This window comes from Lactuca virosa, chromosome 8 (genome assembly GCF_052849685.1).
Source record: "Lactuca virosa cultivar CGN04683 chromosome 8, Lactuca_virosa_CGN04683_v6, whole genome shotgun sequence".
Classification (NCBI taxonomy): domain Eukaryota; kingdom Viridiplantae; phylum Streptophyta; class Magnoliopsida; order Asterales; family Asteraceae; genus Lactuca; species Lactuca virosa.
The window spans coordinates 165,355,371-165,376,949 of NC_136433.1; the positions used below are offsets into that span (position 1 = coordinate 165,355,371).

Sequence of the window (21,579 nt, forward strand, 5' to 3'; positions counted from 1 at the left end):
ACGGTTTTCAGTTTATGTTTCAGGTACTTCTGGTTCCAAGGGGAAGAGCTCGGGATGACTGCATTGCACACACCACATACTTCCGCCTTTGCGATTTACTCTGATTGAGATGATGTTTGATACACTTATTTTATTTTGATTGTATTGATGATGTTTTTGGAATACTGTTTTTGGAATACACTTATTTTATTAATTTAAAATTGAAATTTGTGGGTCATAATTTTGGGACGTTATAGTTGTACTTCTTGCTTGTTACATTCTACCAAAACTCCTCATATACTTAATACATGTTAACTTAAGCATTTACACCATCTTTCTAGCACATATTCACCTCTATGATATAGTTTTCCATACATAACTCTTTCTTTCTCTTATTTTATAATGAAGAAAATTATGTTTCCATTGATGTTGCTTCTTGGTTTGGTTAGTGGTATCGTTGCTTGGCCTATTAATGAATTCAACATCTTTAATTATGGAGCTAGTGGTTTTGGAGAAGTTGATGATTCTAAGGCATTTGTGAATGCATGGAGAGATGCGTGTAATGCAGGAACACAAAATGCAAGAGTGATAGTTCCTAAAGGGACTTTCTTGTTGAATCCTCTCATGTTTGTTGGACCATGCAACCCCCAGAGCATTCGTTTTGTGGTAACATTTATTTATGTTTTATATTATTTTATTTATGAAAAAATAAATATCATTCTTACATTTTGTTTCCACTCATTTTTCTATTCATATAGAATAATGACATTTTAACATCACTAATTCTCTCTCTTAATCATTTTTCTTTATTTTGACAGTTTTTTTTATCAAATGAGTAGAAAGATGTATAGAAACAAATAGGAGGATATTTGATTTTTTTTTTAATATATATTTTTATTGTAAAATGAAGATGTGATCGGTAAAGACTTTGTTATCTTTAAGAAAATTAGTTGGAAACTTATAACTACACAACAAATTGTTTTTTTTGTGCATATTAAACCTCAATATGAAATCAAATATTTAAAGCATTTTTGTTGGGTCAATGGGGGTAAAAAACAAAAAAACTATATGATGGGTTAATGAGGTAAAAAACAAACTATATGAGATGTCCATATTAATTCGTTGTTAAAGTCTCTCGAATATAAATATAAGTTTATTTGTATAAATTAGGGAAATCTGTAAAAAAAATCCATATATTTTGGCTCTACTAACAAAAGTCGCACCTAATTTTTTTTTCGCAATTTAACAATTAAAACCGGTAAACTGTTGAAAAACAACCACTGTACCTAGTTAGTGTCGCTTTTAAATGTTAAATTACAAAAAATAATAATAATAATAATAATAAAATAATAAATAATAAAAATAAAAATAAATGACTTTTCAGTTAATAATGTTAAAGTTTAAGGACTTTTCTAGAGATTTTCTTTTTATATATACTAAATTTATTTAAGGAAAACTTATATTTATTTATTAAAAAACATAAAATAAAGATATCATCAACATTACTTTCACTAATAAAAAAAAACTCGTATTTTTATATTAAAAAACACAATAATGATAATTTATATATCATTTTGAGAATTTTTTTTTTTTTGTGATTCTTTTTATCGTTACTACAATAATAAAGATACCATTTAAATATAATTCATATATAGAGCTCCATGATATATGTGTGGCTTAAAACATCAACAAAAGTCTTATTAAATGTATTTAGCATGTTTTTTATAACTATTTTAGCTCTTATATTAGGATTATTGTCATAAAAGTCCTCCTATTTACATGAAATGTCTAGTTAAGTCCTGAGTTCAAATTTGTATTTATTAATGCCTCACGTTTAAGTCCAAGTTGATGTTTCAAAGTTATCCTTACATGGACAAAAAAGATAGATGTAATAGTAGAATTAAATGGTTGTATGAGCTAGCTATTTCGATTTTGATAGATAAAATTATATAAATGATTTTTGTTTTTTATTAAATATCACAAACTCAATTCTTATTAAATTTTTATGGCAAACATGGTCTCTGTGATTTCCAAAACTTGCATTAATTGTCATTTTTGCTAACGCCATTGGTTTTCATCCGTTAGTGTAAAAATAATTTTAATTTTTAGGCTAAGAGATATAGTCACTATATCTCCATTAAAAATATGATGTGATATATACGTCATCTCATCTCCACTACATGTTCATTACCACATTAATACCTTTTGAAAATGGTTATCACTCTCCATTATTTATCTTTTCTCCTTTTTTTGACATTAGATTAAATAAAAAATATAATTATTAAACATAAATAAATATTTTACAAATAAAAAAAATTACATTTTACTAATAAAAATTATTACATTACTTAAAAAACATAGAAATTTAAAACCTACATTGCTTAAAAAACATAAAGAGAGAGAAACTTAAACTTACATTACTAAAAAAACATAGAAATTAAAACATAAATATTACAAAATCCTAGAACCTAATTGTCGTATTTTTCACGGACTTTTCGTTGAATTTTTAAAAATGTTACTAGATTTTCCAGGTCGAGATCCGGTTGGGGCTTTGTGTTTATAATTTGAAGATCGGTAAGTGCTATTTTTTTGGCGACAAGATTCCTCTGTTTTTTTTACATTTTTTTCGAGAAAAAGTAGAGTTTTGTCTATTTTTCTGAAAGTACTTCGTCGGTACTCGCTTTTCCAGATGAAGACGTCGCCCGTTTCCCTTTTTACTTTTCCGGTGGTCGACGAAGGTGGACTTTCGGTGGACCCTCCCCCTTGGTGTCGTCGAAGTCATCATTGAGGTCGAGGCCAAAACCCACATCTGACTCGGAAGTTCTTGGTCTTTTTTCGGAGTCGGTGGTCGATTCCGAATGTATCGCCTCCAGATTAAGGACCCATTTTGGACCCACAAGACAAACATTCCACGCTTTTTGGTGGCCAAATGTTTTACCGCCGTTGGAAAACTTGCATTGGTAGCACACGGTTAATAAAATATTGAAATCATTTCTACCACTTTTGTGCACATTTTTTTTTATGATTTTCAAATATGCCATTAAATTTGATACAAGCCGCTCGTTGGTCACGTAATTTTTCATGGACCGCATCGTATGCCTGATTTGTTTGCTTTCCTAATAGTGCGTTAAAGTGATCTAAAACACAATTACCCTCACTCTAACGGACGAAAACTAATGGTGTTAGCAAAAAAAATCATTTATGCAAATTTTAGAAATCATAAATGACCATGTATGTCAAAAAAATTAGCAAAGACTAAGTTTGTGACTTTGGTAAATCACATGGTCCTTTTATTTAATTTTGTCATTTTTATATTGTTTTAAAACTTTATTTAATATGTATACATATCTATGATACTCACATTTATTATATTGTTTAACTTTTGTAATACCTATATTATCTTTTAACTTTTAAATGAAATGTGAAAGTTTTACTTTAATTTTGAATTATAAGACACTAATATTCTAACATTATATATCTTCTAAAAACTAAACTCTGTGTCTCATTCTTTTAGTTTTCATCCCTTTCACTTTTTTACTTTTCCGTTTTAGACCGTTTTCTTTTATGTTTCTTTTGCTATTGACCTTTATTTAATTTATGACATGATATTTTATACTCCTCTACTTTTTAAAATATCATTTTACTCATCGATTTTGCACTTTGTACATTGTCACTTTAGGCCTTTTATTTTCTAAGTTTTTTTTGTTTTTTTCCGTGGTATATATAATATGATTTTTCTATAATTACCACCCTCAACTTTGTAAAATTTCTCTTTGTCCCCCTTAGCTTTAAACTTTGTAAAGTGCGTCTTCACCCATTCGCATTTAAACTTTGTAAAATGTCGTTTTGACCCATTTGACTTTGAACTTTGTATAATCTAATTTTCCTTATTAACTTCTATTCGTTAACTGAAAAAAAAAACTAATTTTTAACGTACTTACTTTAATATATGACTCGATATAAATTTGAGGTTGCCAACATTTAGAACTTTAATTCGTCAATTATATATATATATATATATATATATATATATATATATATATTGGTATAAATTCGAGTTTGTCTACATTTCGTCGTAACTTTTATTTTTATTTTTATGTTTTCGTGCTTATTTTTATATATTTCTCCTACATATCAATCGATCACATATAATAGGTTTTTTATTGTTTGAACTTTCATGCGTTGACTTAATAAAATAATCTTACTTGCTTATTTTTATATACATGTCGATATAAATTCAAGTTTCTTAACGTTTTGATGTAACTTTTGTGTACGCTTTTGTAATTATTCTTATGTACGTTTCCTACGTATGATTTCGATCGCATATAATACATTTTCATTCAACGGTATAAACTGGAGTTATTTTGGTGGTACCAACAATGTCTAACTTTTATCAATACAATCAATAGTGTCTAACTTTTATCAATATAATCGTCAAAATTCAACGTAAACTCATTACTGTCGCTGCAACGCGCGGCGGGTAAAATCCTAATTTATATTATTTTAGTATTCCAATCAATAAAAGTTTAATATTTAGTTATTAATATTGTAATTTTTCTAATTTTAAAAATTGTTATTAATTAAACGCCAAACTTTATTTAAAGTCCAATAAATATTTAACCTTTATTAATCTAAAAACATATTAAATCAATTGTTTTTATAGCTATTGTTTACTTGATTTAGTTTTTTCTATCCTGTGATATAAAAATATGAAATTGAATAAACTAATCATTGTAAATGGATTTTATTAAAGAAAATGAAAAAAAAAGTTTTTTTTAAAATGACCACTTATTCTGAGTTTCCCATTTTGGATTGATCTTCAAATTTTGGGATTCTTCTTTGTTTTTTTTCCAAATAAATATCTTTACTTGTGTTCGAATTTTAATTTTGAAGTGTTTAATGTCAACGTTTTTCAATTAAATGTTTGATTTCATTCGCTAATATCGTATATACTTTATATTTACTATGTTTGTTTAATTTTTGATTAGATTTAAGTAAAAATAATTTTTTCTTGAAATTTCGGATTTGTTCATTGGATTTTGAACTTATTCTTAAAATTCCGGAGTTTTTTTTTTGAACTCCGAAATTTCAGTCAGGAACTTTGGAATATCAATCCGAAATGCTTTTATGGCGGAATTTTCTTTCTCTGTCTAAAATTCTCATTATAGTGGTTATTTTCACCAAAAACAATTTTTATTTATTTATTTATTTTTTTAAATACACATTACATTATGGTTAGATTACTAAATTTTCCTTGTTTTCTCTTGTACTTAGCGGAATGCCTAAGCAAACGTTTTTGGATCCAAACTTTTTTAATTTTCTTATAAGGGATTATCAGATAAATCTGGATGATTCTAACTGTTTAAAAGTTAAGAGAAGGTAATATTCCTTAATTGTTGAGACGCTTTTGATAAGAACAACCATTGTTAAGAAAGTTGTCACTTTAAATACATGTACACCTTAATTGATGCCACCCCACAACTCATATCATTTGAGAAACTTGGGGACCATTCAGAAAACAATTTTTTTCAAAATAAAAGTATTTCAAAATTTTAATTCACGAAATTAGAGGTATTTTTTGTGATAAATTTTAAAAGGCGGTCAATGATTTTTCTAGAACAATAATTTCATTAGAAAGACCGGCAAGAGGCTAGCCACAAAGAGAATACGTCGAAAAAAGAATGAGATAAGATCATGAATGCCAAAACAAAGACATTCTAACTTTCTTATGCTATGACTCCCATATTTGATAATAAGAAAAAATAATCATGGATTCGTAACATCTTTAGGTTATGTTTGACACGCCACAACTAACTTATTTTTCAAAATATTTTTTTTATCATGTTCGACAAACTAAAAAGTAATTTATAAATCAACTTTTTGAAAAGCTATTAAGACTAGAGTTTCAACCAACTTATTAAGTTTTTAAAACTTTCTGTCAAATATCCATTTTAGTAATTACAAAAACACTCAAACTTCTATATTTTTTTTTCTATTATTTTATATATTTCAATTACCTTATCAACTAGTTTTATCAAACATCATTTTTATGAGCTCTTTTCAGATATCAATTAATCTGCTATCATAGCCTTAATATGGTGAATCGAATCCAAATTCATAATCCCGGGAGGGGTGAGGCCCCCAACCAACTTAAAACTTTCCTCAGAATCTAGGAAGCAAATTGACAAGAACCCATTAAATGACCAAGATATAGAGACTCATATGGGCAAAGAGTAAAGGGGATATAAGCACCTCTCTTATTCAAATTATCTCTAGTTGGGACTTGGTTAAGAAGGATCATGCACACAAAAAGTTAGATTTTATAAGATCACATTTGTTATAACGCCTCACAAACAAATTTAAAAAAAGTGACCAAATGGTGAGGAAACCGGTCAACCACCTTATGTTTGGGTCATTTTTGTGACTAGCCTAAATAATAGTACTGTCATATAACCATTTGGTAATCTCATAACAAATTCTAGTAACAATCATTGTAATATCTACATACATCACTTCATCTTTCAGATTTTTGGAAAAATTATCGCTCCAGGTGCTCCAGAATCATGGAATGGTCGTGATTCAAGTCAATGGCTAGCTTTTAAAAATGTAACAGGCCTTAATTTGTATGGATCTGGCCTTATAGATGGACATGGAATGCGTTGGTGGGACCAGTCATGTCGATATCATCCAGAACTGGTATCTTAAATTCGTAACTAATTAATTGCAAATCAAAGTTTTTTTAGTCTAAAGTTTTCAAACCTACATGACATAACATTTTTCATGTTTTTAGGAGGGGTGCACCAAACTAGCACCAACGGTAAGTTTGACTCAAACCATGTTTCATCCAATGTTTGTACATTACAATTAATCAAATTTGTTGGCTAAAATTGGTGTAGATCTTCAAGTTTATATCATGCAAGGAGAGCACATTAAGAGACATTTATATAGTTAATAGCCCACAAACTCACGTACTCATACAGGATTCCAAAGGGTTTAATGTTGATAATGTGACGATCCAATCTCCTGAACATAGCCCCAATACTGATGGCATTCACATCCACTCTTCTCATTTTGTCAAAATCACCAACTCAATAATTGGGACAGGTTTGTTGTAAATGTCATAAAATTTATAGAAAACTATGTGTAGATACAAGTGAATTGACAACTTTATCCATGTCACCAACAGGTGATGACTGCATATCAATAGGGGACTACACATCAAACATAGATATAGTCGATATAGATTGTGGACCAGGGCATGGTATAAGGTAAGCAACCCCTTACCCCTTACACCCTCTTATAATAAAGATAAGGAAAATAGTCATGAAATAGTTATCGTACCCTATTAACATATAGAATGTCTTAGTTACATGAGATAGAATAAAAGATGGATTCGCGACTAGACAAACTTAATTTCTAGAGCTAATATAATGATAAAAAGGGCATGTACGTCTTATCCACACATGAGAGAGCGACTTATATTATATATTTTTTGAATGTCACGAAAATTTTTAATCTTTTTTTATCTTACTGCTAATTCAATGCACCTCAAACGCAATACAAGGCCATTATATATGTTTTGTCTTGTCTTGTCCTGTGTAACAAACTCCACAAGTTGGCTTGTGACTCCACAACTCCTTTTTCTACCATATGCTTACAGTATTGGGAGCTTAGGAAAGAATGGAAAAGTTGTTCTTGTTGAGCACATACACATACGAGATTCCACATTGAAAGGAACCTCAAATGGAGCTCGAATCAAGACTTGGCAAGGAGGTCAAGGCAACGTTCGAAATATTACTTTCGAGAATATTGAATTTGATGCCGTAAAAAACCCAATCATCATAGACCAAAATTATTGTGACGTTCGTGGCAGATGCAAAGAAGAGGTAATAACCATTAATTAGGGTGGTTTTAGCATAAACATATATTCATGATCATAAAATTCTAATTTTTGTGTTTGATCAAGGAAACCGGTGTCAAAATAAGCAATGTGGTTTACAAGAATCTTTATGGCACATCGTCTACCAAGATTGCTATCAATTTAAATTGTAGTAAATCCGTACCTTGCTCAAGGATTACAATGGAAATTATAAACTTGGTGTCGGTTCAACAAGGTAACCCGGTGATTTCTAGTTGCACAAATGCTAAAGGAACAGAAGTTGAAGTGAAGCCGGGATCATGTTTAAGGAACTAGATCTCATCCACTAAGGGTTCATGAGTTCATCACAAATATTATGGCAATGTATCTTTATAAATCCAAACCGCTTTTACTAATATATATTATAATGAAAGGTTATCTTAAATGACATACATTTCAGGAATGAAATATCCCCACTTGGTGATTAGATATTTCACAACTACAAAAGCTACAGAATACCTATGAAAATCACCAACGGAATACCGACGAAAAATAAAGCCCTAATTTAGCAATGCTTTTGTGACAAAACACCAACACAATACGGTACTGTCGAAATCCGTCGGTGATTACCGACAGAAACCAAACACGTATGCATGTATGTATGTATGTATGTGTAAGAAATTGGGGTATAGAAAAAGGCTTGGAAATTCTGAGAATTGTGTATACACTTTCATATTAAAGTATTTGGGTGGTACTCCCAACCTTTAATCGGATAAGACTCATAAATGAGAGCAAGAACAGAGAATCTGGGTGTTATGAATTTCGTGTGTACCATCAAAATGAAGACCAAAAATTAGTTAAATAACCTTTCCATCAGAAAACTGTCACCAGACAGTTGTATGTCTGAAAACTGTTACAAAAAACAGTTTGATGTCTGAAACCTATCACTAATCCGGGTTATTTATATAAGGGTCAAAACAAAGTCAAAAACCGAGTTTATTTCCAAAATTCAGATTTCTAATGCATTTTTAATATATCAATATAACCCAAATCAAAATTCTTGCGCTGACCTGGCAGCTCGACCTCAGCCAGGGGCTCTGCCCCTTGGACCCCGCCAGGGGCTGCCGTCCCTTGGACCCCGCTCCCAGGGGCGTTGCCCCCGGACCCCCGTTCGTTTAGGGGCTTCGCCCCTAAATAACAGTCAACTTTAAATCTTAAATGAACTTAAACAAGTGTGCACTCCGCACCTTCCTAACTTGTTTAAATTTCATCAAGATTGATTTTTGGTCAACAAGTCAATCCGTTACACTTAAATACACATTTATGATATAAAATCACCAACAATATGTATATATGATAATTATTGTGGATGTCATCTCTTTCATAAATTTCAATCAATCTACAATGGCCTGTTGGTCCGACTTGGTTCGAGGAGGTCATCAACTCAACCTAAAGTGGAGTTTCAAGGTTGTTCTTAATAGATGTAACACCCCGATTTTCAAATATCGATTAAATGACAAATAATCGTTCCAACATCTCCCATGATAAATTCTAACTTACTTATAGACTAAACTACAGCGGAAGCAAAATAAAATAAAATAAAATCTTCAATTGAACAACTTCGGGTGTTACGTCTTTGCGGAACTCCTTTATCGTCTTGTTGTAAAATCCTTCTCCTTGCCTTCAACTGCCACTTGCTAAATAGTTTCCTGGGTTGCGCACATTTAAAGTTTCTAAATGGGTAAGCCTAGGGCCTAGTGAGTTCGTGTTGCACATACATGTCCATCACTTAAAAAAACAAAAGGTTTTATCACATAGTTTCAATAAATCATACAACAAAATATATCACCCGATGACATAATTTAGGGAAACGATTAAATATCCAGAGAAAAAAAACCAAAGGTTCATTTCCCTTCTCCTTGAGACAACTCATCATCCATTGTACTTAAGTATTTAAATATCCAAGGAAATGAGTATAACTCTCAATTCCCATCCCCGCCGATCACACACATCCGTCATGCTCACGATGATTACACACCTCACCCATTTCCGCTAAACATGTCACCCGAAAAAACGCACAATAGATAAACAACTCAAAATAACATTTTCAAACAACCATACTTATCATAAAATATACTATGAATAAATAAATAAAAACCACATAATAAACGCATGACAAACATTTATGTGCGAGCAACCACAGAACACGAGAAAACTCACTTTGTTGCCGATAGATGTTAATCGAATCTCCTCACATTACTTGTACCCTACATTTCATCAACAAGTTTTTTCTAAAACAATGATCCTAGAATAAATCTTATGAGTTTGTTTTGGTTCAACTATACACGTGTCTCGTTCGGCCAACAAATTGTAATTATGTAATTACATTAACGACCACATTCATAACTATTTTAGTAGAAATAATATATCTATGTTTGACATATCAACATATTTAAAAATATCAAGCCGTAAAATATTTGTCAAAATTTTGCAACATTAACGTGTATATTTAATATTTGATTTGATTACTTTACCAGAATGCAAATTCCATTTTTAAACTAATACTCACCAAAAGTACGACACTACCTTTAGGTAGGTAAAATATTAATTTATCAAAATTTCAAGGACTAAAACCGTATTTCTAGAGACTTGGAAAAATATTCAGACGCACTTAACTTACACAAAAAGTTGGTTTTAATAACAATAATAATAGCTAGTAGTTCACTAAAACTCGCTTTATATATATTTGATTTTCATTAGAGAAAAGAACAAAAGCGTTTGGTCCTGTAAGGACTAAATGTTAAAATATTTATGAACTTTTTAACCAAAGAGAACTCAACAAGACATTAAAACTCTAGGGTAGAATCTGTAACCTTGATATCAGTTAAAAAGAAAGAAGGTACTGTAAAGCTAACATATGAATTTACAAAGACTCATTATAAAATTTCGTTTTTCACTCTAAACAACAACGTTCAAGGCTTTACAAACCCATTGTATGCCCGCCCCAAAAGATCCGATTTTCTTTCTTCTTCACCCAAAATTCCTCATTACTTTCTGTCAATTTTTTTAAAGCTCAAATTTGTTTTTTTGGAATACTTCCATTTAACAGTTAATTCTTTATTTCCATTATTTGTAACATAATTAGAATAAACAGCATAATTCTCGATCATTTTATAACAAAATTTATCAACTCAACTTTCACTAAATTCGTTTATTTTTTTTTTGGCCAAGACAGAGACAATTTTGTTGAACCAAAACATGTAGAACATGAATGTAATCTTACTCAAACAACGAATTCTATCTTAAATCGGAGAGACATACCTTAATTGTTCAAACTACGAAAAATAACTTCACAACTTCCTTCAATGAATTCTCCCTTGTTTCTCCACCTTTCTTCACAATTTTTGTGGGCATTCCACTCTATTTCTCGTGTCTTTTATAATGCCCAAGTTTGTAACTTTTCTAGTTAACCAAAAAGTCCAAATTTATTACTCTAATCAAGTGACGGGTTTTGGAATTAAAATTCCATAATTTCTCTATTTACTCCTAATTAATTCATTAATCATAATCATAATAATATATTTATACCATATATTTATATGTTTATTTTAATTTGAGTTATTACAATAGAAATGGTTGTTGTATTTTGGGGTTGTTATGTATAGAAACGACTTAAAATTATTAGTGTTGGTCTATATTACCTAGAAAATGTAGTTTTGGGTTGTTTTTTTTCGAAAAAGACGGGATTATAGGGCTCTTTTGGCATGAAAAAGCTAGAGTTTGGGGTTGTTTTGGATCGAAAGGGCTATTATAGAGCTATTTTTGTTCGAAAGCAAAGCTCATGCTTATATATTTTGCTCAATGTTCAAAAACAAACACCACATCTCGGCTTTCTATAGCTAGCTTCCTTTTTTGTGGGTCAAACAATTATGGGTGTCATTTAGTACCTTCTCCAACCCCAAGATAACCCATTTTCTTATTTGGATCATCCAATTTATTTGGATGTTGAAATGTAGTAAGACATTCTAATGCTATTTTATAAAAGGGTTTAATGATGATAATGCTATATCCAATCTCATAAAAGTATCCCAGAATTAATGGCATTCACATCCACTACTCTCATTTTGTCAAAATTGCCAACTCAATAACTAGGACAGGTCTGTAGCTCTCTTATACCAATCATAAACTTTCTATTTCAATGATAATGTGTAGACACGACACAAGTTAATTGACAAGTTTGCCCCTGTCGCCAACAGGTGATGACTACATTTCAACAGGAGACTTTACATCCAACATTCATATAGCCAATTCATTACCATAACCATTCTAAAATTCCTTTTTTTTTTTTTTTTTTTGTAAATGATCAAGGAAAACATCATCAAGAACTAGATCTCATCCAAGATAATATCTAATATCTATATATAATAAGTTGAAATTGAAGCACTCAGTGGTTAGTATATTGAGTTCCACTTCACTTAAGTTAATCTTGGTTGTAGTTTGTTACGAGAATCATCATTGATTCTTTGCTAGATGTCTCTGTTATCATTTTATCATTTTTTGGAATGGGAATAACGCCTATTTTATCATCAGGTAAAAACCACGATTTAATCATAAATGAAAAAAAATAATAATAATAATAATAATAAGGGTCATCAGGTAAAAACCCAACTGATAAGAAGAAACCGGTTCCTGTTATAACCGGTTAAATCTGTTATTTGGGACCGAAAAAAACGGCGTGAACAAGAAAGCTGACAACAACCGGGAAAGGGGCTATTTTTGGCAAAATTAATTATGAACAGGTCTGTTTTGTAATTGTAATTCCATGCAGGGGCTTTTTTCTCTTGTGTATTTTATGTGATTGTGGTATTAAGTGTAATTTTTTTTTTTTTTTTTTTTTACTTATGTGTGAATGTATCAGGTGTGAGGTGTGAAGAGTCAGAAAACATTGTTGGTTCATTAGCGATCACAGTCGAGTAGTAATAAACTGAAATAAGAGATAAGGGTTTATTTTTTGACTTATCAATTTTTCTTTATTTTTTTACGTCGTAAAGAGCAAGGATTCACTATTTTTGACAGAATTATTTTATTTTTGTTTATTGTGTGCTTGATCAGATGAGCAACTCCAAGTCTCCAAAACTCGAGGGAAATTAAAACCGGGAAACTAGACTCGAAATACCCGAAGACCGAACCAAAATCCCTATTTTTTATTTTTTGTTGTATTTTTTTCTGAAGCGAAAGAATATAACGGTCATCTATATATCTTATAAAGCTAGCATTTTTCCTTGAACCTTATGCATTTGAAACTCTCAAGGCTATTCAACTTATATTTTTACTCAAACCATATTCATTTGAAACCTCCTATTTAAATGAATACCACTCAAAAGTCTCTTAATAATGATTAACTATTCAAAAAATTTATAACTTATATAATATGTTTAATAAGCAATTAATGGATAGTCTACTATAAAAGGTCAATCTGTTTGAATAGAAACACAAATACAAATCACATACAAAATTCACAAAGAAAACAAGTTTAAAGGTTTTAGTGTTGGTTTGAGGGCTTTGGACCATTTTCGAGCCATGTTATTATGTTAAAGTTTTTAATTTGTAACTTTGTTATATATACTAATCCTTATATATATATATATATATATATATATATATATATATATATATATATATATATATATATATATATATATATTTCTTGGTTTAAGTATTCTTTTAAAACAATCATTGTTGTCGTGGTTGAAATTTAAATGTAAATTAGATTAGATTCATATTATCAATCATATGTTATGGAATGTGATATAAATAGTATTTAATTAGATATTATAAATATATATATATATATATATATATATATATATATATATATATATATATATATATATATATATATATATATATGTTTGTATATGTGTGTTGCTTCAAAGAAATAATTAATTAAAAATCATGGATATGTCATATTATACATGTAAGTCTCTTTTAAAATGCAAATTGTTTATCTTATCACTTTATATCTTAGTATATGTTTAACATTTTAATTATAACAGTAAGTGTTTTTTAAAACTTTTCTTTCACTTATTAGTTATTAATAATAATAATAAATGGTAAATTAGAAAAATCATGGATATTTTATATTATCCATGAAAGTCTCTTTTGAAATGTAAGTTGTCAATCTTATCACTTTATTACTTAGTATAGGTTTCATATTTGAGTAATAATATTTAGTGTTTCTTAAAAGTCTTTTTTAAATTATTAATAATAATAAGTGGTTTAAGTTAATAAACAATAATTTTAAATGATAATAACATCAAATTAAAAATTATGTAACGTTAGCTACAAATAAATTGTATTCTAAATGATCATCATTATTGAAAGTAGAAAATAATCGCATAAGTAAAAAATTTAAATTAATCAATCATAATATTTTTTATAAATAATACTAAATAGATAATTATATTTAATTCTATTAAGGAGGAATGTGGTTTGATGTCAATGAATAATATTGTTCAAAATAGTTGAGATTTTGTATATATAATTTAGTGTAAAAATATTATGTCAAAGTTAATATCAATAAATAAGCATTTTAAACATATATTTTTAAATATTTTAACAATATATTTTTAACCTGTGTCGCGCAACGTGCGGGAATTCGTCTAGTTTTATATATAATGATGTATGAATAATATTTTGATCATTTATGAATATTAATGTTGTTATTTATTTATTATCGTGTTTATTGTTTTATGGATATACAACCGTGTCAATCTTTTAGGATTACAAATGTATTGCTTTTCTTTTTCATTTTGTCTTTATTAATTATTATATATATATATATATATATATATATATATATATATATATATATATATATATATATTAAAGTTATAAAAGATTTTAACAGTAAAGTGGCACCTTTTTTGTCAATTTTGGTCCTCCAACTTACAACATTGAACCTTCATCTTTATGTTTTTGTTCACAAACAACCCATATTGTTAGTATTTAGTCTTTTGGCAGAAATGGTCCCTCATTATTATTATTATTATTGTTCACAAACAACCCATATTATTAGTATTTAGTCTTTTGGCAGAAATTGTCCCTCATCATTATTATTATTGTTAGATAAAATTACACGATTGGTCCCTGTGATTTACCAGATTTAACATTCTCTTTTTGGTTTTAAATCCCAATACCATAAACCCACCCACCATCTGCCACCACCACCACCGCCAAAATTACATAAATTGTCCATATGGTTTACCCATGGTGACAAATTCAGTCCCTACTACCTGAAAAGACCAAATTACCCTCACATTAACGGACAAAAAGCAACCAACATGCTACTTTACTTTACAAAGCAATACTTTCCGACCCCAGCAACGCCGGGGAATCTTTTCTAGTTTGTCATTACAATTGTCTCCATAAAACTACAATATGTTTTATTCATTTATAGATATAACTATATAAAAATTTAATTAAAAAACTAATCCAATAAATTTATAAATAAAAACGTAGTTTTTTATTGTGAGAAAAAAAATTGATAAGTAGTATTTTTATATTCCATTAAAAAAATAATATTTGATTAGTCACTTTTTTTTAGGTAACTAAATTAATTATCACTAAATTTTAGGAAAATTTAATTTAATATTAATATGTGATTATTTAATTTAAATACAAAACGATTAATATAATCTTACTAGATGATTGGTCTAGAAGTGTTCTTGCGTTTTCAATTTTTTCCCGTTCTCAACGATATACATGGTGATGTTATATCGAGAAGGAGAAAAGATTGAAAACGTGAGAACACTTCTAGACCAATCATTTGATAAGATTAAATTATATATATATATATATATATATTGAAAATGTGTATTTTAAAACTTTTAAAACACAATGTTTAAATATTAACTATCTAAATTAATTAATCAATTTAAACCAATTTTGATTTAATGTTTATTTTTTAATTAAATCATTTAGGAATTAAATAATTATCTTAATTAAATAATTCAAATTTAATCCTTATCCTTTTAATTTTCGAAAAAAGGGTTAGGGTTACTAAGTTTTAATTGTTTAAATTTGAAGACAATTAAAATAACAAGATAAGGAAACTAGAAACCCTAGGCATATTTCAAAAATAAGGCAAGGAGGCTAGGGTTTCAAGATACCCTAGCAAAAGTCGAAATTTCAAGAGGCAAGGGTTTATTTTCGATAAACCCTACCTTGATCAATTCACCTCGTGCACAATTAATTTTGAGACTAAGGATCTGATACCACTGAAGGGTTTTATAGATTATAAATTTACATGTGAATGTGGAAAATGCACTTAACACTTAAAGGCACATGCAACCTATAAATGATCTATGTCTTTACAAATAATAGCAACATACTATGAATATCAAGAACCCTAGAGAAACCCTAGTAAATCGAAATTACAAAAATTAGGGTTTACATACCTTTAGAGTTATTATAGCAATTAATTCTCTTGATTATTTCCTTTATACTTCAGAAAGCTAGCACCAAAAGTTTACTGTATCGAATGACTTGTACCCAAAACCTAGCAACTAGAAGACAAGAGGAGGGAGGATGAGAGTGGAAGAAATTCAGTTATTCCTCTGGTAGAAGTGATGGACGAAAATAGGCTACCCAAGGGGACCTATTTATAGCTGTTAGGATAACCCTGGAAACCATAATTTAGATAATAATAATAATATTTCAAATCTAGGTTGTTATCCAGTTTCCTTATATTTCTGAGGCTTCCAGAAACCCTAATTAGGGCACCCAAAACTGTCCTCTATAGGAAAGTTCTGGAACCCTACATTTGTTCAACTTTTGAACAATTACAGTTGAAGTCCTTACACTTTTAATTAAATCTAATTAACTCGTAACTGAATCTAAATTAATTCTGATTAACTCTTAATTAATATGATTTCTAATTAATATATTAATCATATAACATATTAATAAATCATTTTTAATTAATTTATTATTCACATAATAAGCTAACAAACAAAGAACTTCTAGCCCAACAGTATCAGATGTTGCCTCCTTCCTTGAAGTTGAGGGTTCAAGTCCTGTCGTGGACATAAGTGGAATTAAGGAGTAGTTTAGGAATTGATTAGATTTGTCGTTCAAATGAAAAACATAATAAACTAACAAATTATCCTCTCTCTGCAAATGTCATTCCGTTCAGTTACTAGTTATGACGACAACTCAATAAAGACTTTACTTTTAATTACAAGTATATATACCAATTTAGTTATAAGTTTAGACATTTTAATCCAACATAAAGAACTATTAAATAGTCATTATTAAACTCTTAAAGATCCATTATTGAACTATCATTATTAAACTATTAAATACCCACTAACAAAGCGTTTAATAAGCTAATAATGAAAAATCTTCAACTCATTTGGGCTAGTTAAGCCCATTTTCGTGAAGCCCTTTTTATCACCCGATCATGGGTCTCTGGAAAAATAAGGGCTCGAGCATCCACACTAGGGCCCGCATCAGGGGCGGTCTTGGATCGAAAGGGCTGTAAATTTTTGTTTGAAAACAAAGCTCATGCTAATATATTTTGCTCGCCGTTCAAAAACAAACACCACGTCGCGGCTTTCCAAAGCTTCCTCCTTTGTGGGTCAAACAAATACGGGTGTCATTTAACATGCCCCAAACAAAAAAATTTAACATGCCCCAAACCCAAGATTTAACCCATTTTCTCATTTGGATAATCCAATTTCTTTGGATGTGAACTAAAAATTTTAACATGCCCAAAACAACCAACCAACCAAAAAAAATCACCTAAGCTTGAGCTTCTTACCTATCCAAACCTTGTATCGTGTGATATTTAGAAGATATATCTTGCTATTGGTCTCTCCCTAAAATTCCCCCGTTTTAAAAGACTCCCAAAACGATTCACTTTTGCCACTCTTACCACATTATCTTGTTTTAGTAAATACGACGTAGTAAGATATTCTAATGCTATTTTATCAAAGTGTTTAATGTTGATAATGCTATATCTAATCTCATAAAAGTATCCCAGAATTAATGGCATTCACATCCACTACTCTCATTTTGTCAAAATTGCCAACTCAATAACTAGGACAGGTCTGTAGCTCTCTTATACCAATCATAAACTTTCTATTTCAATGATAATGTGTAGACACGACACAAGTTAATTGACAAGTTTGCCCCTGTCGCCAACAGTTGATGACTACATTTCAACCAGGAGACTTTACATCCAACATTCATATAGCCAATCAATAGATTCATCACCATAAGTCCATAACCATTCTTAAAATTCCTTTTTTTTTTTTTTTTTTTTGTAAATGATCAAGGAAAACATCAATACAAGAAACATACTTTACAAGAATCTTTACTTAACATCATGTAGCAAGCAACATTGCCAAGTTGTCATCACCTTAAACTTGAATAAATCCGTACCTTGCTCAGGGGTAAAAATGGAAAAAAATAAATAATAAACTCAACCATGGAAAAGCCGATGACAGTCAATTAACAGAAGTTGGAGTGAAGTGAATGAACCTCGGATCCTGTTTCAAGAACTAGATCTCATCCAAGATTATTATTGCAAGTTTTGAGCTAATAATATCTAATATCTATATATAAATCTAAGATCTTTTTAGTAAAATATTCCAAGAAGAATTCATCTTGGAGAGCATACTGCATACATACAATCTTTAACCATTTTTTTATATCAGACACAATGCTTTGCATCAAAATCTTTGTCTGAAAGCATACCACCTATAAGTGTCTTAATCCTTTCAGCTCCAGGACCTGGTTTTAGTTCAGTTACATTCTTGGCTATGCTTTCAGCTATGCTTCTATTTGTATCACTTCTTTCCAACCAACTTCCTGCATATTATTTAAAATATATATTGGTAAAACTGAGTTTCTTGATTAGAATTTAGAAAAATAGTTTAAAGAGAATTGAGATTTTACTTGTGACAAAGCCATTGGGTTCTCTTTCAAGAAGTTCAGAGTCAATTTTATCAAGCAATTCTTTATCTTCACCAAATTTTCTTGCAAATGGGGCATTGCTTTCGAGCATTCTTTGATAATCATCAATGGAGAGAAAATGGGGGTGTTGTTTTGGTGGATTATCCCATGAAATGAAATGAAGGTCATGATTTACAGTTGTGTTCTTGAATTCATCAGCATTGCAAATTACAGTGTGGAAATAGCCTTCAGGAGATGAAAGAAAGTTTGCATAATACATAAGGACAATTCTTGGAAGGTTATCCCATCCCCATAAACAATATTCTATAAAGGGTCTTGAAAGCATCATCCATGCTGAACCTATAAAAAATAAAATCAATTGTATTATTATATAATACAAAACCATGTTCAAGATTATTTTCAAGAAAATGTGTTAGAAGAATTTTTTTACCTGTGAAGAGCTTGTAAGCAGTAGGAACACTTCGTTTTTGGGAGACCCAAAATACGTCTGATTTTTTAAGACTATATAGCCCTGGATCAATTATAACAGGCTTGGCTCTTTGGTATCTACAAGAAAAAAGAAAAGATGAAGAACCCTAAAAAATTGCATTTTTATATGGAAATAGATAAAGAATTGTAGTACTAAAAAAGGTAAGAAGATGTGCGTACTCTTTCCAACCAATGTCACTTGTATGCTCGATAAAGTTTAGGTCTCTAGGAACAGTTGAAAATGTGTGAAGCAAATCTGTCAAACATTACAATACGAGCTTTGAGTGAAGAAACAAGCACCAAAAGGGGGATATTTTAACTAATCGCTACACATTTTTCACGATGGATGTTTCCTTATTGATTATATGATCAATGAAGCAATAAAGTTGGGCTTTCTTAATCGGTTCATGTCAAACACGAATCAGAAAAGACATAAGAAATCATCCTTACCCATTTTAAGCATCGATTTTATTGACATTTTTCAAGAAGTTAGGAAATTGTACATATTTTGCCAAAAAAAAAATACCATGCGGGACAATTGTTCGACGAAAGTCCTGAATGGACAAAGATAGTTAAATTGAGGATCGCGTACCATCTTGGGTGACTAAAGGATAATCAGAGGCACTCAAATTGATGAACCAATCCCAATCACCACCTTCCTTCAACAAAATCGCAGCAGCATGAAGCGTATTCGTAACCATAGTAGGTCCTCTATAAGTTACCAAATTAGACCTAGACACCACTCTAACATTACCCACTTCTTGAAACACAGCCTCGTTGTTCACAAAATCAACCAGCTCCAATCGTTCTTCAGCGGGAGATTCGAGGTCCAAATGCACAACATACTGATTCAATGGATGATACAATGCCTTGAGCGTCCTTTTCAACGACTCAACATCACCACTCGAACCAGAGATCAAATACGCAAGTTTCGGTATGGATGAAACGGGTTTCGTGGGTGAGATGTACAGTTTTGATTCAACAAAAACTGGGTTTTGTTGGGTTTTGGACTTTAAGGGGGTTTGATGAAAAGGATTCGAAGTTGAAGTGAAGAACAGGGAGAAAATTACGAGGATTGATGAAGTGAGGAGAGACAAGATCAGAGGGAGAAACCATGTTTTCTTTCTCAAGGGTTTAACGGCGATCTCCATTGATGAAAACATCAGGAGTTACAGTTAGGATCAAATTTGGGCATTTGGAGACGATGGTTTTGGGGGTTTTTTCTCGAAGTTTGATCCTGATATCGTCTTTAATCGATTAGGGGATTTGGGAAAGTGAAGAATGAGAAAAAGGTGATGTAATTAAATGCGAGGGTGATGATTAATTATTCTTCGATCCAGCAAGAGAAAGGAATCTAGGGAGATAGTGCTCGTGAAGTTTGATTACTGCAAGAAAACGGACACATTGTGGTCTTCGCACAGGCACAGCAGTGAATAGTGATTAGTGAAGTATGTGGGGTAGAGAAAGTGGTCTGTGTGGGCGTCAACTTCTGCCTCAATTTCGCATCAATAATTATTAAAAAGTTTATCTTTTGACTTTTTAATATATATCTCCCTATCTAATAAAAGAATAGGTTGATTCTTCTTTTGAGATGTGTCACCCTATTATGTTTTATAATTAATTTCATGCCACTTCTCAAATTTATTGATTTTCCATTATAAATTTCAAAATTTAAATTTCTCACTCTAATTACATTATATTAATAACATTAGAATAAAAATTAAAATAAAGTTAATACAAATTATAGGGTGATATAATTTCACGTATTTATTTAAATCAACGATTATAATTTTATATAACTAAAAAATATCTTAATTAATAATTTATTTAAGATAATTGATTAATAATTTTAAGTTTTTATTATAAAGATATATTTAATTTTGTAACCATAGTTCCTACGGGTTATAAACTAGTGATCTAATAATATTATATTAAGATATGCACGAATATATATGTTTGTAATAACAAATTTTCATTCTTGATGTAAAGTAGTAATAGTTACAAGTTAATATAATGTATGATGTATCCGTTTTTAAAGTGAAGTTCAAGATTTGGAAGTCACTTTGTTTGGTACGTAAGTAAGGCCCTGTTTGATAAGTGTCTTTCCAGCCCCAAAAAGATCTTTCCGGCTGAATGGGCCGGAAAGACTGTTTGTTTTACACAAAAAACTTCGTCTTTCCCGATAAGATTGGGCTTTCCCACACAGCCACAAAAAGAAGTCTGAATGGAAAAGAAGGACGCGTTGGACATTTGTGCCCTAACAAAAAAAAACGCATACATTGTCGCTGCAATCT

The 21,579-nt window shown here is 30.2% G+C and overlaps 2 protein-coding genes across 2 annotated transcripts; one reads left to right on the plus strand and one right to left on the minus strand.

The window, feature by feature from the left end:
* Positions 1-381: 381 nt before the first annotated feature.
* LOC145131035 (polygalacturonase QRT2-like) lies at positions 382-8,173 on the plus strand. Its single transcript, XM_079065769.1, has 7 exons — positions 382-645; positions 6,505-6,675; positions 6,770-6,796; positions 6,876-7,083; positions 7,127-7,247; positions 7,640-7,865; positions 7,946-8,173. Exons 1-7 carry the CDS (start codon positions 382-384, stop codon positions 8,171-8,173), a joined length of 1,245 nt encoding a protein of 414 aa, XP_078921895.1.
* A 10,128-nt stretch (positions 8,174-18,301) lies between these two features.
* Positions 18,302-20,746, minus strand: LOC145132082 (beta-glucuronosyltransferase GlcAT14B-like). Its single transcript, XM_079066735.1, has 5 exons — positions 19,878-20,746; positions 19,466-19,541; positions 19,248-19,363; positions 18,800-19,156; positions 18,302-18,712 (listed from the first exon to the last, which is right to left on the minus strand). The coding sequence occupies exons 1-5, from the start codon at positions 20,446-20,448 to the stop codon at positions 18,555-18,557; spliced, it is 1,278 nt and encodes a 425-aa protein (XP_078922861.1). The 5' UTR covers positions 20,449-20,746; the 3' UTR covers positions 18,302-18,554.
* Positions 20,747-21,579: the final 833 nt, after the last annotated feature.

Bases quoted from the DNA above. Each gene is read 5' to 3' on its own strand.
- LOC145131035 (XM_079065769.1), top strand. From the start codon at position 382: ATGAAGAAAATTATGTTTCCATTGATGTTGCTTCTTGGTTTGGTTAGT. The intron at 646-6,504 runs GTAACATTTATT...TTCATCTTTCAG, and splicing joins CCCAGAGCATTCGTTTTGTG to ATTTTTGGAAAAATTATCGC. The intron at 6,797-6,875 runs GTAAGTTTGACT...AAATTGGTGTAG, and splicing joins GCACCAAACTAGCACCAACG to ATCTTCAAGTTTATATCATG.
- LOC145132082 (XM_079066735.1), bottom strand. From the start codon at position 20,448: ATGTTTTCATCAATGGAGATCGCCGTTAAACCCTTGAGAAAGAAAACA. The intron at 19,364-19,465 runs GTACGCACATCT...TTTTTCTTGTAG, and splicing joins AGTGACATTGGTTGGAAAGA to ATACCAAAGAGCCAAGCCTG. The intron at 18,713-18,799 runs GTAAAATCTCAA...AATAATATGCAG, and splicing joins ACCCAATGGCTTTGTCACAA to GAAGTTGGTTGGAAAGAAGT.